The sequence below is a fragment of the Gobius niger genome, assembly GCF_951799975.1.
Source record: "Gobius niger genome assembly, chromosome: 3".
Lineage (NCBI taxonomy): Eukaryota > Metazoa > Chordata > Actinopteri > Gobiiformes > Gobiidae > Gobius > Gobius niger.
The window spans coordinates 24923867-24944834 of NC_136854.1; the positions used below are offsets into that span (position 1 = coordinate 24923867).

Sequence of the window (20968 nt, forward strand, 5' to 3'; positions counted from 1 at the left end):
CAAATGCCACTATAATTTTTGCGTAGTGCCTTGGTGAAGTTGGTAGTTGCGATTTTCAGATACCACACTTTCATAGAGTGTATCTCATATTTATGGTGATAGATTATAGTATATTCCTTTCTACTCGTTTCAGGTCATACATAGTCTGTTTTCAGTACCTGAATGCACCAGCAGTAATGAGCATGAGTTGTTGATTTCTATGGGGTAAAACAACAGAAGCTACAGCAGGGTGATAATGGCGATATTCAGTGCGTTTTTAATACTGTAGAATTCAAGTATAGAAAGGATTTATTTATTTAGTTTCTCCAATGCCAGGGAGTTTACCCTCTAAATATCCTTCATCTTTGTTGTTGTTGTTGTTGTTGTTGTTGTTGTTGTTGTTGTTGTTGTTTTTGTTGTCGTTGTCTGTCTCTGTCTTTCATGTTGTCAGCTGCATCTGTGCCCAGAACAAATTTCCCCATGAAAAAAGTTTAATTCATTCATTCATTCCGTCGTGCTATCGGTTTTGTCCATTGGATGGCAGTGTTGAGTCATGACCGAAAATATCTGAATACGCAGAATTTCACACATTTTGAACGTGTGTCGGGTGCGTTTATAATAAGTGTCATTGAGAGCAGCTGCCATAATACTTATAGGCAATGTATTTGTATGGGCTGTATGTGGTGAAAATAATATGCCAAAGCAACACGTTTGGTGTCTCAGGCCATCACATGAAGACTAGGCTATTTTCTTCCTTTTTTATGATTTAAGCATAGATGGTATTTATGTAGACCACTAAAAACGTTAACACATGTACAAACTTGGGGGGGGTGGGGGCTATTAGGGACACTCACCTGTTTTTGAAGCTTTAGGATGTTATATGGTAAACTTGATATACGATGAGATTAAGATAAAAAATAATCTAAAATAAGATAGAACTGTGTATTTATTTATTTAGGTCTATCTTTTTGCACACACACAAAAAAGAAGCTTGACCGCTCTGTTGCTATAAGAAGGTTTATGTCTGACACCTGTACACCCCGCCTTCCCACAGAATAAAGCTCCACTCTGATTGGTGTTCTGTGCTGTCTTTTTGGTACAGACCGCACCTCATTGGTCAGTCCGCCCCTCGTCATGCCGTCTCCTGCACTGCGATTGGCGCGCCCCGCCTCGCGCTTGACAGAATCCGCTGAACGCCAGCCATTCTGAGATGTATTTGTAATGATTGATGTCGCCATGTAAGCCTCATTCTGTCCGTTCGCTGCAACAACACACGACTATCCGCGTGTTGTATGCACTGTTTTCTGCTACATTGTCATTTATCTCCTTCTGTTTTATCCACGGGCTCCGTGCCTGTCGCCTGTGGAGCAGTGCAGCAGCTGTGCGGCTGGAGGAGGCAGGAGGAGGATGGCACTGCGTTGGACGATCATTGTAAAGCCCCTCATTGCTCCCTTAAGATTTTAATTAGCTCATAACAGACATTTGACCTCTGGATGCTGGAATAAGCATGAAGACACTTGGATCATGAAAAGGAGCGACTGGTAAGGTAGCCTTTTTCTTTTCTTTCATTTTTTTTTTTTGACGGCGCGAGGCGTTGGGGAGCTATGACTTTCCAATGAGCGCATTAGCTTCGTGATTTCATTCCAGTAGCCTCAACTAAAAGGCCTGTTAATGCACGGTCATTTCCTTTGCCTATAATGATTCTGTCTGGTCAAAACCGTGTTCCATATTTTTCCCTAGGCCTATATAGTAATGCCGTCGTTACAAGCAGTGACATTTGGAGGGCTGATAAACCAGTAGACGACTGCAGAGTGTTTCAGGCCTGGTGTGCGCGCGCACGGGAGAAGAAACACAGCAGCGTGGCATGTTTCAAATTGCTTAATAGCTTTACAGTATGACGGTCCTTGGCAGTGGAGCTTTTGAATAGTGTGATCTTTAGGTTGAGAATAAAACAACTGCCACGTAATTGATAGACCAGCTGCTCTTTTTTTGTTTTCATAAGAAATTATTAAATGTGAGGATCAATATAATTACAAGGCAGCCTTAGGACACTGTGCCTTAGACCACTTAAGCCTCTTGAAGCATAAAAACTAAGGGTATAATTGTGCTCACTGTTGACCCTGTTGACTTACTTAAAGCTTGTTGTCCTGTAGTCTGTTTGCAGGAGTGGATGCGTCTGTCAAATCCCTGTTTCAGTTGATGAGATTACTCCCACGTTCATCAAGCTAATCCACTAACTTAAGCAATAGTGCATTGACAAGGGAGGAACAAGGTATCTGATTCTCACTTCCTGGTGATGACCTTGTTGATGACTTGTTCGGGAGAGCCACATTCACCATCCCTGAACCCACAATATACAGTCATTCATTTTTAGCCAAACCTCAGCTTCTCCTTTCCTTTTATTTAGTAACATGTAGTAGTGGCACGGGGGCTTGTATGGCTAAAGATTGTGCACTTAATCATCCAGATGTGTTGAATACAGTATAACATCTTGCTATTGTCATACTGCCGCACTGTAATGTTCTCTATAGCTAATGATATGACAGTGGGAGTTTTAATTGGCAAGAAAAGATAATCAATAATAACTGGGCTAATTTGCATGCCCCTTATTTAGCAGCATTGTTATCTCAATACCTTCTCCAAATGTTTTTTAAGGGAACTGGAATGCAGTTTGAACGAAAAGCATGCTACTTTGTCCAGTGTTCACCAGCAACAGACTTAAGCAGCGCTGGAAGCAAAATGTACGGTCCTAACACTAAACAGTCTGTCTTCTGAATATTCATTACCAGATAAATAAAATGGCAAACATTATTATGGCAGAGACGTGTGGTGGTGGTGGGGATGGGGATGTTGATGAGGCTCTGATGAGTATTAAGTATTCTATGTTAGTAAAAAAAAAACACCCCTTAACTTTATTTCACAGAATCTAGATTATGTTCTATTGTTCACGAGTGAGGGACGGATGGAGCGTGAGATCGACAGACGGATTGGTGCGGCGTCAGCAGTGATGCGGTCGCTGTATCGGTCTGTCGTGGTGAAGAGGGAGCTGAGTCGGGGGCAAAGCTCTCGATTTACCGATCGATCTACGTTCCCACCCTCACCTATGGTCATAAGATTTGGGTCATGACCGAAAGGACGAGATCGCGAATACAAGCGGCCGAAATGAGTTTCCTTCGCAGGGTGGCTGGGCGCACCCTCCGAGATCGGGTGAGGAGCTCAGTTACCCGAGAGGAGCTCGGAGTAGAGTCGCCTCGGGGTCCCCCCAGAACAGCTGGAGGAGGTGTGTGTGGATCGGGAAGTCTGGGCATCCCTGCTGAGACTGCTGCCCCCGCGACCCGGCCCCGGATAAAGCGGAAGAAAATGGATGGATGGATGGATGGATAGATTATGTTCTAGTTTAAACTGTGAACCTATGAAATTGTGGCACATTTAAGTTGTGTTGTGTTATATAGCGTTGCCGAGAAGGTGGGTCTAAGGACAGGGGACAGATATGTACCTTCTGCTTCAGGTGGAGATTTGACTGAGATCTGCCTCATTGCTGATTTACAAACTGCTCTGTAAAGCCTGTGACGCAACTACTGTAGTGAATTAATGTGAAAACTGTACTTGATTCTATTTTGTACCAAAGTCCTTTGTCCACTACAACTACAGCACCTCTGCACTGTTCAGACACAGAGCCCAGAACCGCTGCTGATCCTCCTCTCTCTGTCGCTCCTCACTCCATTGTGCTGGTTAGTTTCATATTTGAAACTGGATCTGTGCACCGCGGCGCATTTACTGAAACGTGAAGTGTCTGCTACAGGGAGGAACAAATATTAATAGGAACGCGATACCACTTCCCATATTTTTGTTTGGCAAGGGACATGTATTCCCATGACATGACTACAGCTCACTGGAAACAAACACCACATGTACCACAGGGAAGCATACTATTTCTGTAAAAAACTGCCTAGATGGAACTTTTGAAGAATAATTGACAGCAGCAAAAGACATCTATGGGGGATTATTAACCACACAGATGGATGAGACAAGGGAATGTAGTTGTGAGCTAAATTATGTGTAAATCAGTTGTGATGATAGATCAAAAAAAGATGCTCAAAAGCGAGATTTTTCACTTTTTCTTTATTTTTCCAGAAAGTTTATTCATAAGCAAAACAATATTCCTTCAATTGAAATATAAAATGTATTAAACAGCAAAGAGATTGAATTGTGATACAGTCGGAGATTTAAAAGTGCAGCAGCTCTAATCTGGTTTTGAGAGACAGTGAGTCATACTATAGTTTCAATAGTTTAAGACTTCTGTCATTGTCTAATCTCCAGACAAGAGAAATTGATTTCACTAGAAATAGAAGCTCTCATAGAAAAGCACTAACTCTCTTAACACTCACTTTATTTCCAGGGCCAGACAATTACTATGCTTTTTTATTAGTTTCTTCTTTAAAACATCTGGCACACACAGAAAATATTCCATTAGATTTATAGGGGTGTAGAAGAGGGGAATATGGGGATATTATTGGTCTACACAAATGGATAAAATATTGTCTGCAATATCATCTTATTTAACCACCGCCTTAACCAAGTGCAGTCCAGCTTTACCCAAATCTAAAAGGCCAGTGTCAAAACTCATCTAAACCTTTTCTTTTTTCTCATGTTGTTGCCATGTTGTCGTCACTTTTTTGCCTTTTTTTTTGTTTCATTGCCGTTTTGTTGCGTTTTCGTCACTTTTTTGTCACTTTTCTGTTACTCTTTTGTGGCTTCTTTTGTTGCGTTTTCATCACACATCTTTGTCACTTTTTCATCCTTGTTATTTCACACTTATTTCATGAAGCCAAACTGGAGAAAAGGTAAGAGGTTAATAATCGAGACATCTCAAACGCATCAGCATTGGACCAGCACATTATGATATAATGGTAAAATAGTGCACTTGTACAGCTAGTACAGCTTTAATCAACAGAACATTGAGGTGAACATGAGGTGAGGACCGTGGAAACGCTCAGTCCAAGTGTCGTATACATTTTGAGTTAGAGACAGAAGTTAGCTGCTACGGATGAGTGATGCTGTCTCATTGTTGTCATGGATGGAAGACCAGAGCAGAGGCCAGAGAGATCAGAGAGCAGCGACAAGAAGACTGGTCTAAACATTAACATGGCTCTAACCGTGTTCAATCTGTGACAATACTGTCCTCTCCAGGTTACTGTGGCTTCTATTTCTTTAACATCTTAAGACAAGCATGTTCAAAAATATATGTTGCTAAGTCAGGCTTTGCAAAACTAACAGTCCTAGTATAGTTATGTCAGAGCACTGTGGATAGTTCTGAGTCTGACTTTGATTTAGCCTCAATGCAAGATATTTCTCAATGCAATTTAAGCCTCAATGGCAAGATATACAATTTGTGTAAACAGGTGGGGAGTAAAACGGTCAGACAAGACATCCGACTGCTCTCCTAACTAGGCCACAATGTGTTTATGAAATTTGTTCCAGTAGCTTTTGAACTTTGTAATGGTCAACATTATCTGGTACATTAAGTTTACCAGTACAAAACCAAACAATCAAGCATTGTTTGGTTCGTAAATACAGAAGGGATTTCAGTGCCAATCAGCTTGCTCAATTCTTCACTGTTTGTCACTATAGATAAACAGATACAATTTGACATTACTGAAGACGTGTGAAATCCCCAGTAAGCAGAAGGAAACCATAGAAACTAGTAATGTCACCGATGTTTTTGAAAATGAATGAATGACTCATGGATTACCATCCATCCATCCATCCATTTTCTTCCGCTTTATCCGGGGCCGGGTCGCGGGGGCAGCAGTCTCAGCAGAGACGCCCAAACTTCCCGATCCACACACACCTCCTCCAGCTGTTCTGGGGGGACCCCGAGGCGACACCAGGCCAGCTCGGAGACATAGTCCCACCACCGTGTCCTGGGTCTTCCACGAGGCCTCTTCCCACTAGGACATGCCTGGAACACCTCCCGCGGGAGGCGACCAGGAGGCATCCGGAACAGATGCCCTAGCCACCTCAGCTGGCTCCTTTCGACGTGAAGGAGCAGCGACTCTACTCCGAGCTCCTCCCAGGTAACTGAGCTCCTCACCCGATCTCGGAGGGTGCGCCCAGCCACCCTGCGAAGGAAACTCATTTCGGCCGCTTGTATTCGTGATCTTGTCCTTTCGGTCATTACCCAAATCTCATGACCATAGGTGAGGGTGGGAACGTAGATCGATCGGTAAATCGAGAGCTTTGCCCTCCGACTCAGCTCCCTCTTCACCACGACAGACCGATACAGCGACCGCATCACTGCTGACGCTGCACCGATCCGTCTGTCGATCTCACGCTCCATGGATTACATTTAGTGCCAAATTAAAAACTCAGAGGAATTTGTAATGTAGCCTAAGGTTTCTGCTTTTGTTTGTGTAATGTTTACGTATATGAGAATATATAAACATACCTTCAAGCTCAATAAATGTATGTAGGTGAGACATGGAAGGCACATAACCACAGTAACCTCAATGAATCATATCCCTCATAATCATAAAGAAATACAGCCCTGGTCAGAAACGGCTGTATTTTTAGTCCTGAGCATTCAGAGCGAACCGTGGCATTAGGCGGCTGTCACACACTGATCAGCAGCCGGCCTCAAGGGAAGTGTTGTGCTTTGTCATAGACCTTCACAATGTCCTTCTGTTTGGGCCACACTCTTTACTCTCCTGCGTGACTCAGAGCTTTTACAGCAGACCAGGCCGCAGTGACATGGCTAGATCATGGTTGTGCTAGTATAGTTTTGTTCTTTCATTGTCGGCTATTTTGTCTTTGCTAAGAGCAGACAGGTCACATGTTGTTTTCTTCTTTTTACTCAATATTACTTGTTGTTACAAGCTTGTCTTCAGAGACATTTAGATGTGATAAATATGTTATACAGAGTAACATAAAATGCATAGTATGTTTGCAATTTGGGGCTGCAGAGGAAGTGAAGGGGAGAGTTCAGCTTCTTTGACAGCCTACAAACATGCGGCCTGCTAGATTATCTATTCTGGCCCCTGCCTTGTAGAGCAGAAATTACAGACTATGTAAAAAAAAAGTAAGTTTCGAGCCCATTCTTGTGCATAGTTATGATTTTTTAAAGAATAACCAGAGTCCTCACTCCAGCCACGAGGGGGCAGCTTAATTTTTTTTTTTTAAAGGGAAAGTTTTCATCTCCAGCAGAGGGCACCGACATAACAAGAGATCAGGATATGAACAACACATTATATCCATGTGGTAAATGGTCAGTCTGCCCCAGGACTGGGTTTCAGCAACAGCTTACAACCAATTAAGTCAATGAATAATGACTACTATGTTGCACTTTGAGAAACTTGTGACACAGGCTTGTAAAGTGCAATATAAGCGTAAGCTGCTGTTATTGATTAGGCTAAAGTCAAGTTGGGGCTTTAAACAAATCACAGCTCATTATTATTCTTATTCATTTATTCATGGAAAAGTGTTCTCAATAATATTTTCCTGTTATATGTGGCCCGCGACCCGCCGTGGGAGCTGAATTTTGGCCCACGACCCAAATGAGTTTGACACCCCTGGCCGAGGGGAAGAAGTTGTCCTTCAGTCAGTTGGAAAGCCAGTTGAAGGACCCTGCACAGAACCAAAACACAACAGTCTGTAGTTCAGCTTGATATCCAAAAAAAATGCTATACAAGTGCTATTTTACTGTTTTCTGTCACACCACTTGTATTTGTTGAGATCAGGAGCAGATCACATCCCCGTAACCTTATTTATTTTATTATGTTGAAACATTTATTTTACTTAGTCAGGCCTTGCAAAACTATGCTCTCCAGTCCTCAAAGATGTGACAAAACACCACAAAAACATCCCAAAAGCAGACAAAAAAACACAGCAATTCATAGAAATACTTCAGTTTTGTAGAGAGGCCTCTACAAAAGCAAAGCCATATTTTCTCTCTTAGACCAGAACAGACTGTAAACCCTTTCTTATAGTGTCTTCTGCAATCATAATTTATTAATTTAATCAATATATGTTTATTCACATCCCCATTAACATCAGCAGCTGATGGGGATTTCAAGCAGCTCTTATCTTGTGGTCATTTTATATGGCACATACTGGTTTTTACATTTCAAAACGCGTCTCTTCACAGTTGTAGTAACTGTTAAGTAAAACAAAAAGTAAAGTTGTGTATCTTATAAAGTAGGTAGTGAAATTATGATCCATTTCATTGCACTTAATATCAATGCATGTTGTCATCTCCCACTGAAGAGGCATCACATGGTTTGCATCGAAGACAATTGTTTGGATGCAGGCAATGGGAAAAGCCTTGTTCATTTTCCCTAACGGGCTGTTGTGACCTTTTGAAATTGCACTTTAATGGACGCAGCACTAGAAAGACTTGTGTATGTGATGTGAGTGTGTGACTGAAACATAAAACACAGCCCACAAAACTCGACAAACATCTGGAAGCTAACTGATGATTTATATTTAGGCATCTGCTTTATGGACATGTTTGTTACAGTGTGGTCATGCTGAGGCCATGTCCCACTGTAAACGCTAAAGCTTGTTGCTTCTTCTAATATTAGAAATTAATAAATTAAATAACTCGGCTTTCTGTTTTGGGAAACATGACAAATCAATTATTTAGTCCCATCTGTTGTGTTGCTCTGCGATTGTTTTGGTGCAGTGCCATTTGCCTGCTTTTTATTAACACAGTCTTGTGGTTTGTTTTGTTCTTTTGTGTTACCTTTGATGCATTATCCTGTCACATGTTTACATACTCGCTGTTGCTTTTTTTTTCTTTGAGCAGAGCACTTAAATAAAGAGTCAGCCACATCTGCTTGTATTGTTGCAGATCAAATTAATATCTAATTTGTTTCTGATTGGGCTTTGAATTATACTTGTGGTCGACTGGTGATTCATTTTGATCTCATCGGTGACTAAGGGCCACTCCTTCGCAGTTATTTGAGTTGGCGGAGCAGCCATCACTTGCATTGAAGTGTGTATTAGGTATTTAACAATGATTCCTTTATGCTTTATTTGTGTAAACTCTCAGCCGTATGTGAGTTTTCTGCCATGGACAAAGCTGTCGTCTGGACTAGTTTAATTGTTGTTTAACCTCTCTCACCCAAGACGCTCCATCAACTGTGCTAATTCAGCTGCCCTAAGGGGTAAAAAGGCCACAGCTTCACATGGTTTCCTCTATTTACAGGTGAAACTCGGAAAATTAGAACATCGGTAAAAAGTGCATTCATTTCAGTTATTCAACTTAAGCTGTGAAACAAAAATATATGATATAGACTCATTACATGCAAAGTGAGATATGTATAGCCTTTATTTGTTATGATTTTGATTATTATGGCTCAGCTCTGAAAAATCTCATGAAATTACAATATTTAAAAAATGGACTGTAAGCCATTATCATCAAAATAATAACATACTTGTATCATATATTAATTTCACATTTTAAGTTGAATTACAGTAATAAATGAACATTTGACTGTATTTGGTTGGCAATGTTTTATCACAATTGCAGATTCCTATATCAATATATCAATATATTCACCTTCTTTCATCCTTTGCTGTATCTAATAAAGCATTAAGGGCAAAAATGATTTTGATTCACTTTTTCTGCTCGCCAGGCTTGAAGAGCTCTGATCAGATTGGGTCCCAGGCCGACTGGTGGTTGAACAGGACACAGCGGGCCCAGAGGACAGACCAGTGAGGCTGAACCATGTCTGTAGCCAGTAACAGCCCTGAGAGGGAAGGCCCCATGGCTCAGCTGGAGTGCCCCTCGTCGCCTCCGGGCGTGGACCCTGACCCGTCTGCAGGCAGCCCCCTGCTCAGTCCAGACTCCTCTTCCCATGATGCCGCACTCTCAGCTCCAGCAGTGTCGCCCGCAGACTCCGAGAACCTCAGTCCAGATGAACTAGAGCTTCTGGCCAAACTGGAGGAACAAAACAGGTATTTATAATCATGGGGAATGGGTGAAAAAGAACTGAAAAGGGGATCGGCCCTCTTTTGTTAAGGCTATTGGGTCGTCTACGCCCATTGACTCTGCAGTAGAGCAGAACAAAGACTTGCTAGTTCAGTGATACTGTACAATTTGAGTAGGAATGTTCTGCAGTTTTGGCTCCCTCCTCCTGGGAGGAGCCTGGCTCTTATTTAGGTCCACTATGGGTTAAATGTCTTTTCTGACATAAAGAGCTAAGAATTAGCTTCTGTGACTAGAAGCAAAACGTCCTCAATGTTTTCAATGTTTTCCAAAATATTTTCAGTTACCCACTATCCCTTTAATCGCAGGTTGTTGGAGGCTGATTCCAAATCCATGAGGTCTATGAGCGGCTCAAGACGCAACAGTGGCTCGTCCCTTGTGTCCAGCTCCTCAGCCTCCTCGAACCTATCCCACCTGGAGGAGGATACATGGATCCTGTGGGGGCGCATAGTCAATGAGTGGGAAGAATGGAGGCGCAAAAAAGACAAACTTCTAAAGGCAAGTGGCTGTCATAGAGAATTTACCCCTGTATTAGAAGATCTCTGGTTTAAAGGAATAGGCCACCGTTTTTAAATACAGAGATATGATCTTACCTTAGCTTAGACGAGTTGATATGTAGCTGTCTGGTCTGTATGCGTGCCCTCAGTCACGTAAACAGAGCCCAGATGAGTTAGCATAGCCTCTCCTCTTCTCATCTATGGATCCAAACGGAGGTGAAGTTAGAAGCAACCAAGCTCTTCCACGTTTTCCCTATTTAAATATGGTTACATGAGCCTTTACACGATTAAAGTATAGTCACAAAATGAAACATGTTGATTTTTCACAATCGTGTGTCACTAAGTGTGTGTCTTTCACATAAAAGTTCAATTAATATTTATGTTTATGGTCCATAGCGTGGCAAAATGTATAAAAGATACTTATGCAACCCACTGTAATTAAAACTAAATTTTTCCTTTGACCTTTTTTTTTAAATCTGAAATAATTCCCTGTAAGTCCCTGTACCCCTGGTTGGGAGACACTAATTTAGAAGACTCATTCTCCCTCTCTGTCAAATGGATAACTTATGGAGAAAAGAATCAAACTGCAAGTTTGTCAAACAAAAAGCCTTTATTACCTCTCAGTCCATCTCTGTGATTGTTTGCGGTCATAGGAGCTGATCAGGAAGGGAATCCCTCACCATTTCCGTGCCATCGTGTGGCAGCTACTTGGCAATGCCACAGACATGCCAGTGAAAAACCAGTATTCTGAACTGCTCAAGATGTCATCTCCCTGTGAAAAACTGATTCGCAGAGACATCGCCCGCACCTATCCTGAGCATGAGTTCTTTAAAGGCCAGGACAGTCTGGGTCAGGAGGTCCTCTTCAACGTGATGAAGGTACTGCCCACCACTGTTCATTGTTAAGGAGTAAATGATTGGCTTAATAGGTACATAGTATAGTGGTTTTCTTATTTTCCAGCCAAACTGCATACATCTTAAGGTGTTTATGAACTAAAGCAATGATTCCAAAGAACGTAATTGCTAAACTTTTATTTCTTCTAAAACATTTTGAGTTCCAATTATTACAGTAGTATTCGTGATCAGACCATGCTCCTAACATGATATTATTAATGTGGAGCTCTGGCAAGAGGAAATCTGAATTAAATCTTGTTCAGAAAGCCCCAAAAGCAGCTTCTGTTTTCTGCTCTCTAGGAAATGAGAAGCCTCTAGTCGTCTCATCTTGTTGAGAATCACAGATGCTAACAGGACATCTGTCTAAAACATATGTTTGTGTTTCACAGGCATATTCTCTCGTGGATCGAGAGGTGGGCTACTGTCAAGGCAGTGCATTCATTGTGGGGCTGTTGCTGATGCAAGTTAGTGTACAGTATGTTTTTAAATAGTCTTGTCAGCTCATTTGCCACAGTATTAAGAGTTTCCTGTCTTTCCAGATGCCTGAGGAAGAAGCCTTCTGTGTGTTTGTGCGTCTAATGCAGGAGTATCGTCTGAGGGAGCTGTTCAAACCCAGCATGGCTGAACTGGGCCTCTGTATTTACCAATTTGAGTATCTACTGCAGGTATAACTGAGACCTGTAGTGTGGCATTTGCCCACAAGGGGGCACCATTTCAGAATTTATAATGAAGTTGATAATTTTTTGAACCACAGGAGCAGCTCCCTGAATTGAACATTCACTTTAAGTCCCAGAGTTTTCACACATCCATGTACGCCTCGTCCTGGTTTCTCACTCTATTCCTCACTTTCCTGCCTCTTCCTGTTGCAACGCGCATCTTTGATATTTTCATGTATGAGGTATGTTTATAGTATGCTGCTGGTTTTTAAATGGTGCATTATTCATATGTTTACTGAATAATAGACTGTGCCGTGTCTAATATATCTGAAGGGCCTGGAGATTATTTTCCGAGTTGGCCTCGCCATCCTACAGTACAACCAGACTGACCTCATTCAGTTGGACATGGAGGGCATGTCACAGGTAACAAAACATAACAATAACAGCTTTTTTATCTCAGGCCTTTGACTTTTCTCGTCTTTTTTTGCAGCATTTCCAAAAAGTGATCCCTCACCAGTTTGACAGCTGCCCAGACAAGCTAATCCTCAGGGCTTACCAAGTCAAATACAACCCCAAGAGGATGAAGAAGTATGAGCTCCTCATTTTTTATACTAATAACTCTAATATAACACTCCAAAGATTCTCGGCTCAGTTTACTTTTTCACTCCAGGTTGGAGAAAGAATATACCACAATAAAGAACAAAGAAATGGAAGAACAAATTGAAATAAAGGTATATGTACTATGTCATTGCTACAAAAACAAGGATGAAAGCTTGAATACGTTTTTCTGTCTTTCTGCCAGCGGCTACGCACAGAAAACCGCCTCCTGAAGCAAAGGATTGAGACGTTAGAAAAGGTATTGTTTTCTAATGAGTCTTCATTAAACCTTGTATTAACCCATTTCAATACACTATTCAAAGACATTTTACAAAGTAAAATGACAAAATGTATGATGTTATTGCTCCTCTGCGTTTTATCAATCATTGCGTCCATTTATTCTGTATTTTATTCATTGCGGCTGCTGTAATTGTTCCTGGCAGACTGTAACAAATTACTTTTTTTTAGTGTCTTCTCTTCAACTATCTTTCCAATTATCCTGGACCGTGTTCACTCAAAGCCTTATCTGTGTAATTTCTTTCTCTTCTTGGTTTCTGTTGGGACTTTTCCTGGTGATTTCACTTTCTTCACTCTCTTCTCGCCCCTCCTCTCTTTGTCTCCCTCCGAATCTCTCCTGGGTTTCACTGTAGGAGAGTGCTGCTCTGGCAGACAGACTGATACAGGTAGAGAACTGTTATCTGTCCTTTCTTTCACTCCTGCACTTTGTGTGGTCCCCTTGAACCAATTTCCTGTCTGTACACACATGATCCCTTTTACACCATATGAATGCATGTGAACCCGAGGGTCGATAATACAATGAGGTCGTTTACTCCCGCATGTGGCATGGACTATGAATGTCATCAAATGTCACTGTTTTGTGCATTTTATACATTGATGTACTATCGTTGATGCTTCTGTGGTTCAGTACAAAGTGATTTGATGAGGTTAAAACATTAGACTTGGACTTAGACTTTAGATTTTCCCGGGGGGGGGGGTTCTTTTTCACGTACACAGTGCATGTTTGACAAAGGACAGACAGAACAACGGAGAACAAACAGAATGGGGTGCACTCAGCGGGGCCTGTCGTTAAGAAATTCGATGGCTGACGGGATCAGGCTTCTTTTAAAACGAGCCTTCCCGCATCTAAGCCTTCTGTACCTCCGTCCTGAGGGCAGAGGGTGAGGTGACTGCAGGGGGTGTGTGGAGTCCTGTTCTATTGCTAGTGCAAATGTGTCCAATGGCCCATTTATTTTGATCTTTTAGGTTTGGTGTGGGGAGTCCTATGATTAATCTTATGGTGTACACCAAAAGACACAAAATAAACATTTAAAATTTCCGTCTTTGTGCACTATATGGATGAACTGACATTTTGAACTGAACCACCAAATAATTCACTTACTTCGTGATGTTACTTGTGAAAAAAGCAGCCTGAACAGTTGCATTTCTTTTCGTGAACCCATTAATTTGTGTATTTGTTAGAGTTCATGTGTGCATGTTATTACCTTGCAGGGCCAGGTGACCCGGGCTCAGGAGGCTGAAGAGAACTATGTGATAAAGCGGGAGCTGGCTGTGGTGCGGCAGCAGTGCACAACGGCCAGCGAGAGTCTGGAGAAAGCGCAGGACACCATCAGAGAACTGCAGCAGCAGAAGGTAACTGTGTAAACAAAGGCGCTCAAAATCACACTGCACTGAAAAGTGTTACAGGCCTGTTGTGTTAAAGCGATGGAGCAAGCTAAATACTTCTGTTATAGTTGATGTTTATTCTGAGACATTCAGAAGCGGTGTCCATTGAATTGTACTGTATAATTGAAATATTGGCATAGCGATACATTACTTTACTATGTACTTTTAGGTATATATATACTAGGTTTATTTTATTATTTATTACAAAAAAATGTCAATTGATTCATTTCATTTTTTATCATTAATTCCCTATAATATTCATCCTGTTTTAGTGTTTCTTATGATTTAGATGTACATATATTTGGTCTTTAAGGATCCTAATTTTTCATAGGAAGACCAGTATCAAGATTTGCTTGTTGCGTGGCGTTTATTTGAATATAATTTCTTCAAACATTGCAATATCTTTTGGATATTGCTTTTTTCTGTGTATGTTTGACATAACCTTTCACTCATCAGAGTCTGTCACGCTCCTCTTTGATCACTGAAGACTGATAGAACATAAATGACTAATCGAAAGACTCAGCCTCACGCTATGTTCTGTCTGATTTCACACTCTGTATTTTGGGTTGATATGTTGGTATTTTTCCACTTCACACCCTCGTTCTTTGTAGTTTCACTTTGAAGTGGTAGACTCAACACTGTCATTGGCATCACTGTGGCTTTCTATGTTTTTACGTCACACAAAAGCCATGTCCCTTTTACCTACTTTGTGTTGTGCATGTGCAGACAATACTATACCTTCAGTTAATACTGTCTCAATGGAAGTTATGAAGCAGATATATTTGTGACATGTATAAGTGACCTGAAGTGCCTGTGTGATGCCTTTCAGTTCACAGAGCCTTTTGTGAACAACCTGCAAACACAGTTGGAGCAATCTCGGCTGCGTGAGACTGAACTGTTGGGGGCTCTGAAGGAAATGCAGGACAAAATCCTAGACCTGGAGAAGGTAAAGAGTGAACATGTAGTTCATGATGACATTCCTATGACATAACACAAAGTAGACTAAATACAGTACATGCCACTTTATCAAGCATTAAACATTCTGCTACCAGGCACAGCTGGTTTAGTGCTCATTTTCATACGATATAACCTCTTTTTGTATAAGTTACCATAGTATTATGTTACTACTGTAAAGTGTGACCACATTAGAATGATTTCATTAGTTTTGTCAACACACACTACCATTTTCCTGTTTAAAACCATACCTCATGAACTTGCATGCTTATGTCCACTTCATTTCAACCCGGACACATCTACCATTTGGTTCCCAACCTGCAAATGTATAGCTTCACTCTTACCGTATTTGCTCTTGTAAAGGCTTTGTTGATTTGTTTGCACAGAAGAACACTTGTCTGCCTGATGAGAACAACGTGGCGGCTCTGCAGGAGGAGGTGAAGCAGATGAAGCTGCGGGAGCTGGAGACACTGAGTTCATTCAGAGAGATGCAGGACACGGTTACTGATCTCAACCAGCGCTGGCAGGTAGCGGCAGTACATAGCACTAAATGTATCAGCTAAAGACTTGTCTTTAGAGAATTCCCTCTAGAGCCTGATGTTCACCATGTGTCCCACAGCACCACATGTCCCGTGGGAGCAGCCACTGGAAAGAGTCTCCAAAGAAAAATGCCATGAACGAGCTCCAGGACAAACTGATGACGGTGCGACTGAGAGAGGCTCAGGCCCAGGCCGAGCTGCGAGAGGTCAAACTCAAGGTGCTGCAGCTGGACAGTCAGGTCAGAACTCCTCCATGTGATGCCCCTGTAATGCTGAAGAGTTTGTGGGAATGTTTATTACAAAGTTAGATATTCTTGTCTTGTAGAATCAGATCCATGGCAAACTCATTGGTCGTCATGAGCAGGAGCGCTCGGCTCTCCAGGACCGGCTCCAGATGGCGTCCAATCAGAACAAAGCTCTGCAGACGCAGCTCAGCGAGATGAAGAGGAAGCAGGCTGAATTTGACTGCAAGGTCTGGGATCAACAAAGTAGACCGATTGTTGTGAACTATACGGATGAGCGATTTTGGAAAACTTGCAAATGTCTCAAACCTCTCATTGCAAAGGCTTATTATCACTCGGCTGGTTTGAATTGGTGCCAAAACACGAGAAGAAGCCTCTGCAATGAGATGGGAAACATCCTCATTAGTATATTACATTATATTAAATTGCAGCTTTTCTGATTTGCTAATTGCAATCCTTAACGTTTTGATTCAGTTGAGTTTGTGCATAGCACATAGAGTATTTAGTAACTCTTGTCTTTCTTTTGTCTATATAACCTTCAGAGCAAAGAGGAGGTGATGGCAGTGCGCCTGAGAGAAGCAGACAGTATGGCGGCCATGGCTGAGTTAAGGCAGAAGATCGCTGAACTGGAGATACAGGTACTGTATCTTACAGAGATACTGGTTTGTGATTTAGTTGTAACTGATTTTAATATTTACTGTTTTTTGTTTTTCTTCTTTTGCAGAAAGAGGAAGGTCTGATTCAGGGTCAGCTCAACCACTCAGACTCCAGACAGTACATCAACCAGCTCCGAGACCAGATCACTGAACTCAGAAATGAGGTGTGGTATATCATACATTAGTTTTATCATGCATTAGTTTGATCACACATTAGTTTTGATCAACTTTCAAGTAAAAGCACACTACATCATTTAATTCCACTGACGCTACCTGGTTCTGAAACAACATAACACAATTTAATTTTCATTCTATTTCATTCTATTTATTAAATAGGGCTGTCCAAAATATCGCGTTAACAAGTTGACAGCGTACACTTATTTATTGTGCGATTAATTAGTCTCAACTTGCCCACACACATTAAAAAGCCGCTCTACAGCTGCTGTCACTCAAATGGGAGCGCTGAACATGGCCGCGAGTTTACAGGAGAAATAGCACTTTGTTTTGCTACTACCGCTGAGGAGCTGTGAGCTGTGCGTGACAGTAAAAACCATGGCAGTGCTCTTCATTGCACCTCTTTCCCGTTCACCTCACTCACATTTTTAGTTCAACAAATTCACCTGAAACTTGCGTGAGTGCAGACGAGGAGGCAGAATGCAATTCAGACAAATCTCAGTACCATCAGGTCTCCAGCTTTGTTTTGAGTCACATCGACAGTGCACGCACAAATGTTTTATGTGGTGGAGTCTGTCACTCGCTGAGCGCCATGGCAACAAGATGCATACTTTACTTGTGCGCATTAAGGGGAGCAGAGCAGTCAGAGCATTTCCCCTCTTTAACCACGGCTCCCACCATTTAGCGATACTAGTGTGTGAAGGGGAAACTAAAACCTCTGAGATTTGCTATGAGCTGGTGTGGTAGGTCCAGGCTGACACACACTGTACATGTGTGGAGACAGACACGCACCTCCAGCTGTGCTGCAGTTTGCACCTGCAGTCACTGTGGCCTACAAATCACACAGCACCCAGGCCACTGGTGATGTCAAACAAGTCCATGAACAGCAGAAATGGTCTGATTTAGTGAGTACTTTTTGAGGTTTTGCACATTGCAATACAATAGGTTTTTACTGTAAATGGTAAGTGAATTATAATCAGTAACAGAAATGTATGATCAAAATGAATCGTTATAGAGATATATTATATAAAAAAAATGTATATATGTATATTTGATATTTGTTTATATAGTATATTATATTTGTGTAGGTATATATTGAAATTAATAAACTGGAAAGCCGATAGTCTCCTGGTTAAAGCTCATATGGCAGAACACTGTTTCGTCCTCAGCATCGTGTGTTGGAGGTCTGGCTTTGTTAATGAATATATATCTCCCTGTTACCCTGTGATGTCATATCAGACGAAGCCTACAGGCCAAAAAATCTGAAAAATGTAAATGGATAAAAAATATATTTTGTAATAGAGGTGCAGATGTTGAGGAAAAATCTTCAAAAACTTGCATCGCACACTCATACAGAAGATGTCCCAAGTTTCATTTATTTCATCATAATGTTTCAGCAGTTCCTTCCTCAGACCATTTTTCTTGTTTCTGAACCACAGTAATATACATTTCATATATTTTGTTCGATCAGGCCAGACTCAGGGCTTGAACAACAGACTTTTGTTTCCTCTTAGCCTTTTGAGTCTTCTCCTAACTCCCCTGTATCCTCAGATCCGAATATTGCGTGGACACAAGCTGACCTCTGGCACCCGGCTCAGCAGCGGCAGCGGGACCACCAACTACCAGGACCTGACCAGCCCCACGTCCGCAGAGGGAGACTACCTGAGTTCAGACGAAGACCTCCTGCCCAGCCCCCTGCCCCCTAACGCCCTGTACCCCTCGTTGTCGGGACCGTGCCACGCGTCTGCGCCCCTGGACAGCGAGGGCAGCACTGACAGTGAGGCGGAGGAGCGGACACAACCCAACCCTCAGCAGCTCTACGGCAGCATGGTGTGTGCAGAGACCATGGATGGAGTCAACTAGACCAATATCAGTGGATGGGACAAATTAAAAAAAGACCGTGAGCTGTCGGATCCTGTGATTTACTTGGCGGCATTTTGTGGACTAAAACAGCCACTAAACTGTAAGATTCTTCTCTAATTGCCACCGTCACCGAGACATATCCATCTTAGCTGTCGATCAATGCATTTTGTCAAACTTTGGACCCGAATCTGTGACCCTTACGAGGAGGTTAACCAGGACATAAAGCATAAAGGTGATTCCTCAAGACAACTGAATTAACTTTGTATGTACATGACTAAACTTAAACTCATCTGATCATTTTGGATCCTTTCCCTTCGACCATCCATCATCACTGCCTTCAGGAAAAAGATTTTTTTTTTTTTAAATCACCATTTCCATAAAAAGCCACAAAAAAAAGTGAGAAAATGTCACATAAAGATATCCGGTAATAGCATTTCATTTTGATCAAAGAACAAAACTTAAAAGTGTTGTGAAAAGACGTATTTTATCATACAAGAACGAAACTGTTGCCAAATTAGTTTTTATTGTTTTATTTATGAGTTGTAATTTATTTTAATATGAATTTGTACAGGATTACACAAGTGTACAGGTTTTCTCTAGTTTGTTTTGTTAATTTAATTTTGTTCCTATCCTTTTTTGTGCCAACTCGGGCCCTTTTTTGGGCCACAGTGGATCAGAGACAGGAGACTTGCTGCTAAAGTGTTACTATGTTACTATGTCAAGATGCAAACACAAAATAATCTTGTTTACATGTGCAGAGGTAAATATAGATTTAAAAACTACTGAAAGCATCTAATGAGAACATTAACGGGGTGTGTGTTAAAGATATCGAGGCGAAAAAAATCCTAATGTATGTTTATTGTTAGCCCAAGATGCAAAAGCTGTTGTTAATTAATGACATTATGAATTTGTGAGCGATCTCCCACAGGACATAGATCTGTTCTATTGTATGTGTTATATATCAGGTACAGTATATTGCCATACGAGCGATCGCTGTTATTGTTTACTTCCGCAATTTTCACCGGATGTTTGGTAGGCAGCTGATGCATACAGGCCTCTAACTCGGTTTTATAAAATGATAGATCTGTTACAGCGCAAGAGAAGCAATGCCCTGTTTATGGACATTGTTTTTGCTGATTATAGGATTTTAATAAAATGTTTATCAAATATGAAAATGTAAAATGCCTACCACGGCCAACGGATGTGACGACATCGCGATCGCTCGTATTGAAACAGTTGCCAGGAAGTGTGACCGCAGAGAATAGACATATCCATCAATATATTTATAAAACAAAGTCTAACATCAAATATATGGCCTCGCTTGTGGTTGGGGCAGAGGCTTGAGAATATAGAGCTGTCACACTACTGAAGACGGAGTGATCAAATCTAACAGGGGGTGTTGTTTGATAGCGTGACTAGTACTGCATTTTGCACTACAGACAAAGAAGTACTACGAGTTATAAATGCGTGCTCATATCGTAAAACGTGTGTAGATGAGCTAAAAGAGGGAAACTGGATTAGTCTTTTCCAGCAATGACTCGGACTGAGCTTAACAGGAAGTTGGCCCACCGTTCTGTCGCAAATAACAGTTTTTCATGAAATCACTACGCAGAAATCTCAGCTATAGACCTCGACTTCATTCACACACGTCATTACATTGTTTTTACATCGTTTAACCCTTTCCCTGTTATGAATGATTAAAAGATGGGATATTTTTGTTTTAATTCTCAACGGCTATTGTATGGCACCGTCTGGGACCCATTCAAAGCATTCCCAGCTGCACAAAAACAAACACATTTGGAATGACCCGATAATGTCATTGAGTTTTACACTGTTGTTCAGTTATGGTGCTCTTCTCCCTCCATTGTCCGACTATGAGTGAAGGTGTGTCCGCCTGCGTGCGTTCATTTAAGAAAATGTACTGGCTTTTTATTTTACCAACGTGAACACTGTTCCATGATGTGCCATAGACCTTGGTTTTCACAGTGTTTAGTGAGGGTTATAACAGCTGAGGCAGACAAACAACATGTTTTATCTCGAGCTTTCTCTCATGACGCTGATGTTGTCAACTCAAGTATATTTAAACAAAAGATATTAATTCCATTATTATAGGGGAAGTGCATTTCAGTGTTCTGTATCCTATGAACGATACAAAATAAACTTTGCATTGCACCTTTGCAAATGTTTGACTGTGTGTGACTTCTGCCATCTCAATCTTATTGTTCAGTTATTGTCAAATCTTTAGTC

The 20968-nt window shown here is 41.4% G+C and overlaps 1 protein-coding gene across 2 annotated transcripts; it reads left to right on the top strand.

Moving 5' to 3' along the window:
- The first annotated feature begins 1181 nt into the window (after positions 1 to 1181).
- On the top strand, positions 1182 to 19554 carry evi5l (ecotropic viral integration site 5 like). Of its 2 annotated transcripts, none has more exons than XM_079554326.1 (20): positions 1182 to 1525; positions 9615 to 9936; positions 10276 to 10465; positions 11118 to 11342; positions 11747 to 11821; positions 11897 to 12022; positions 12112 to 12255; positions 12347 to 12436; positions 12504 to 12601; positions 12684 to 12744; positions 12816 to 12869; positions 13261 to 13293; positions 14120 to 14260; positions 15123 to 15239; positions 15634 to 15774; positions 15867 to 16025; positions 16112 to 16258; positions 16571 to 16666; positions 16753 to 16848; positions 18410 to 19554. In XM_079554326.1, exons 2-20 carry the CDS (start codon positions 9707 to 9709, stop codon positions 18719 to 18721), a joined length of 2535 nt encoding a protein of 844 aa, XP_079410452.1. In that variant the 5' UTR covers positions 1182 to 1525; positions 9615 to 9706; the 3' UTR covers positions 18722 to 19554. The 2 variants fall into 2 exon arrangements, with proteins under 2 accessions (XP_079410452.1, XP_079410451.1); XM_079554325.1 differs by having other exon boundaries at positions 1182 to 1520.
- Positions 19555 to 20968: the final 1414 nt, after the last annotated feature.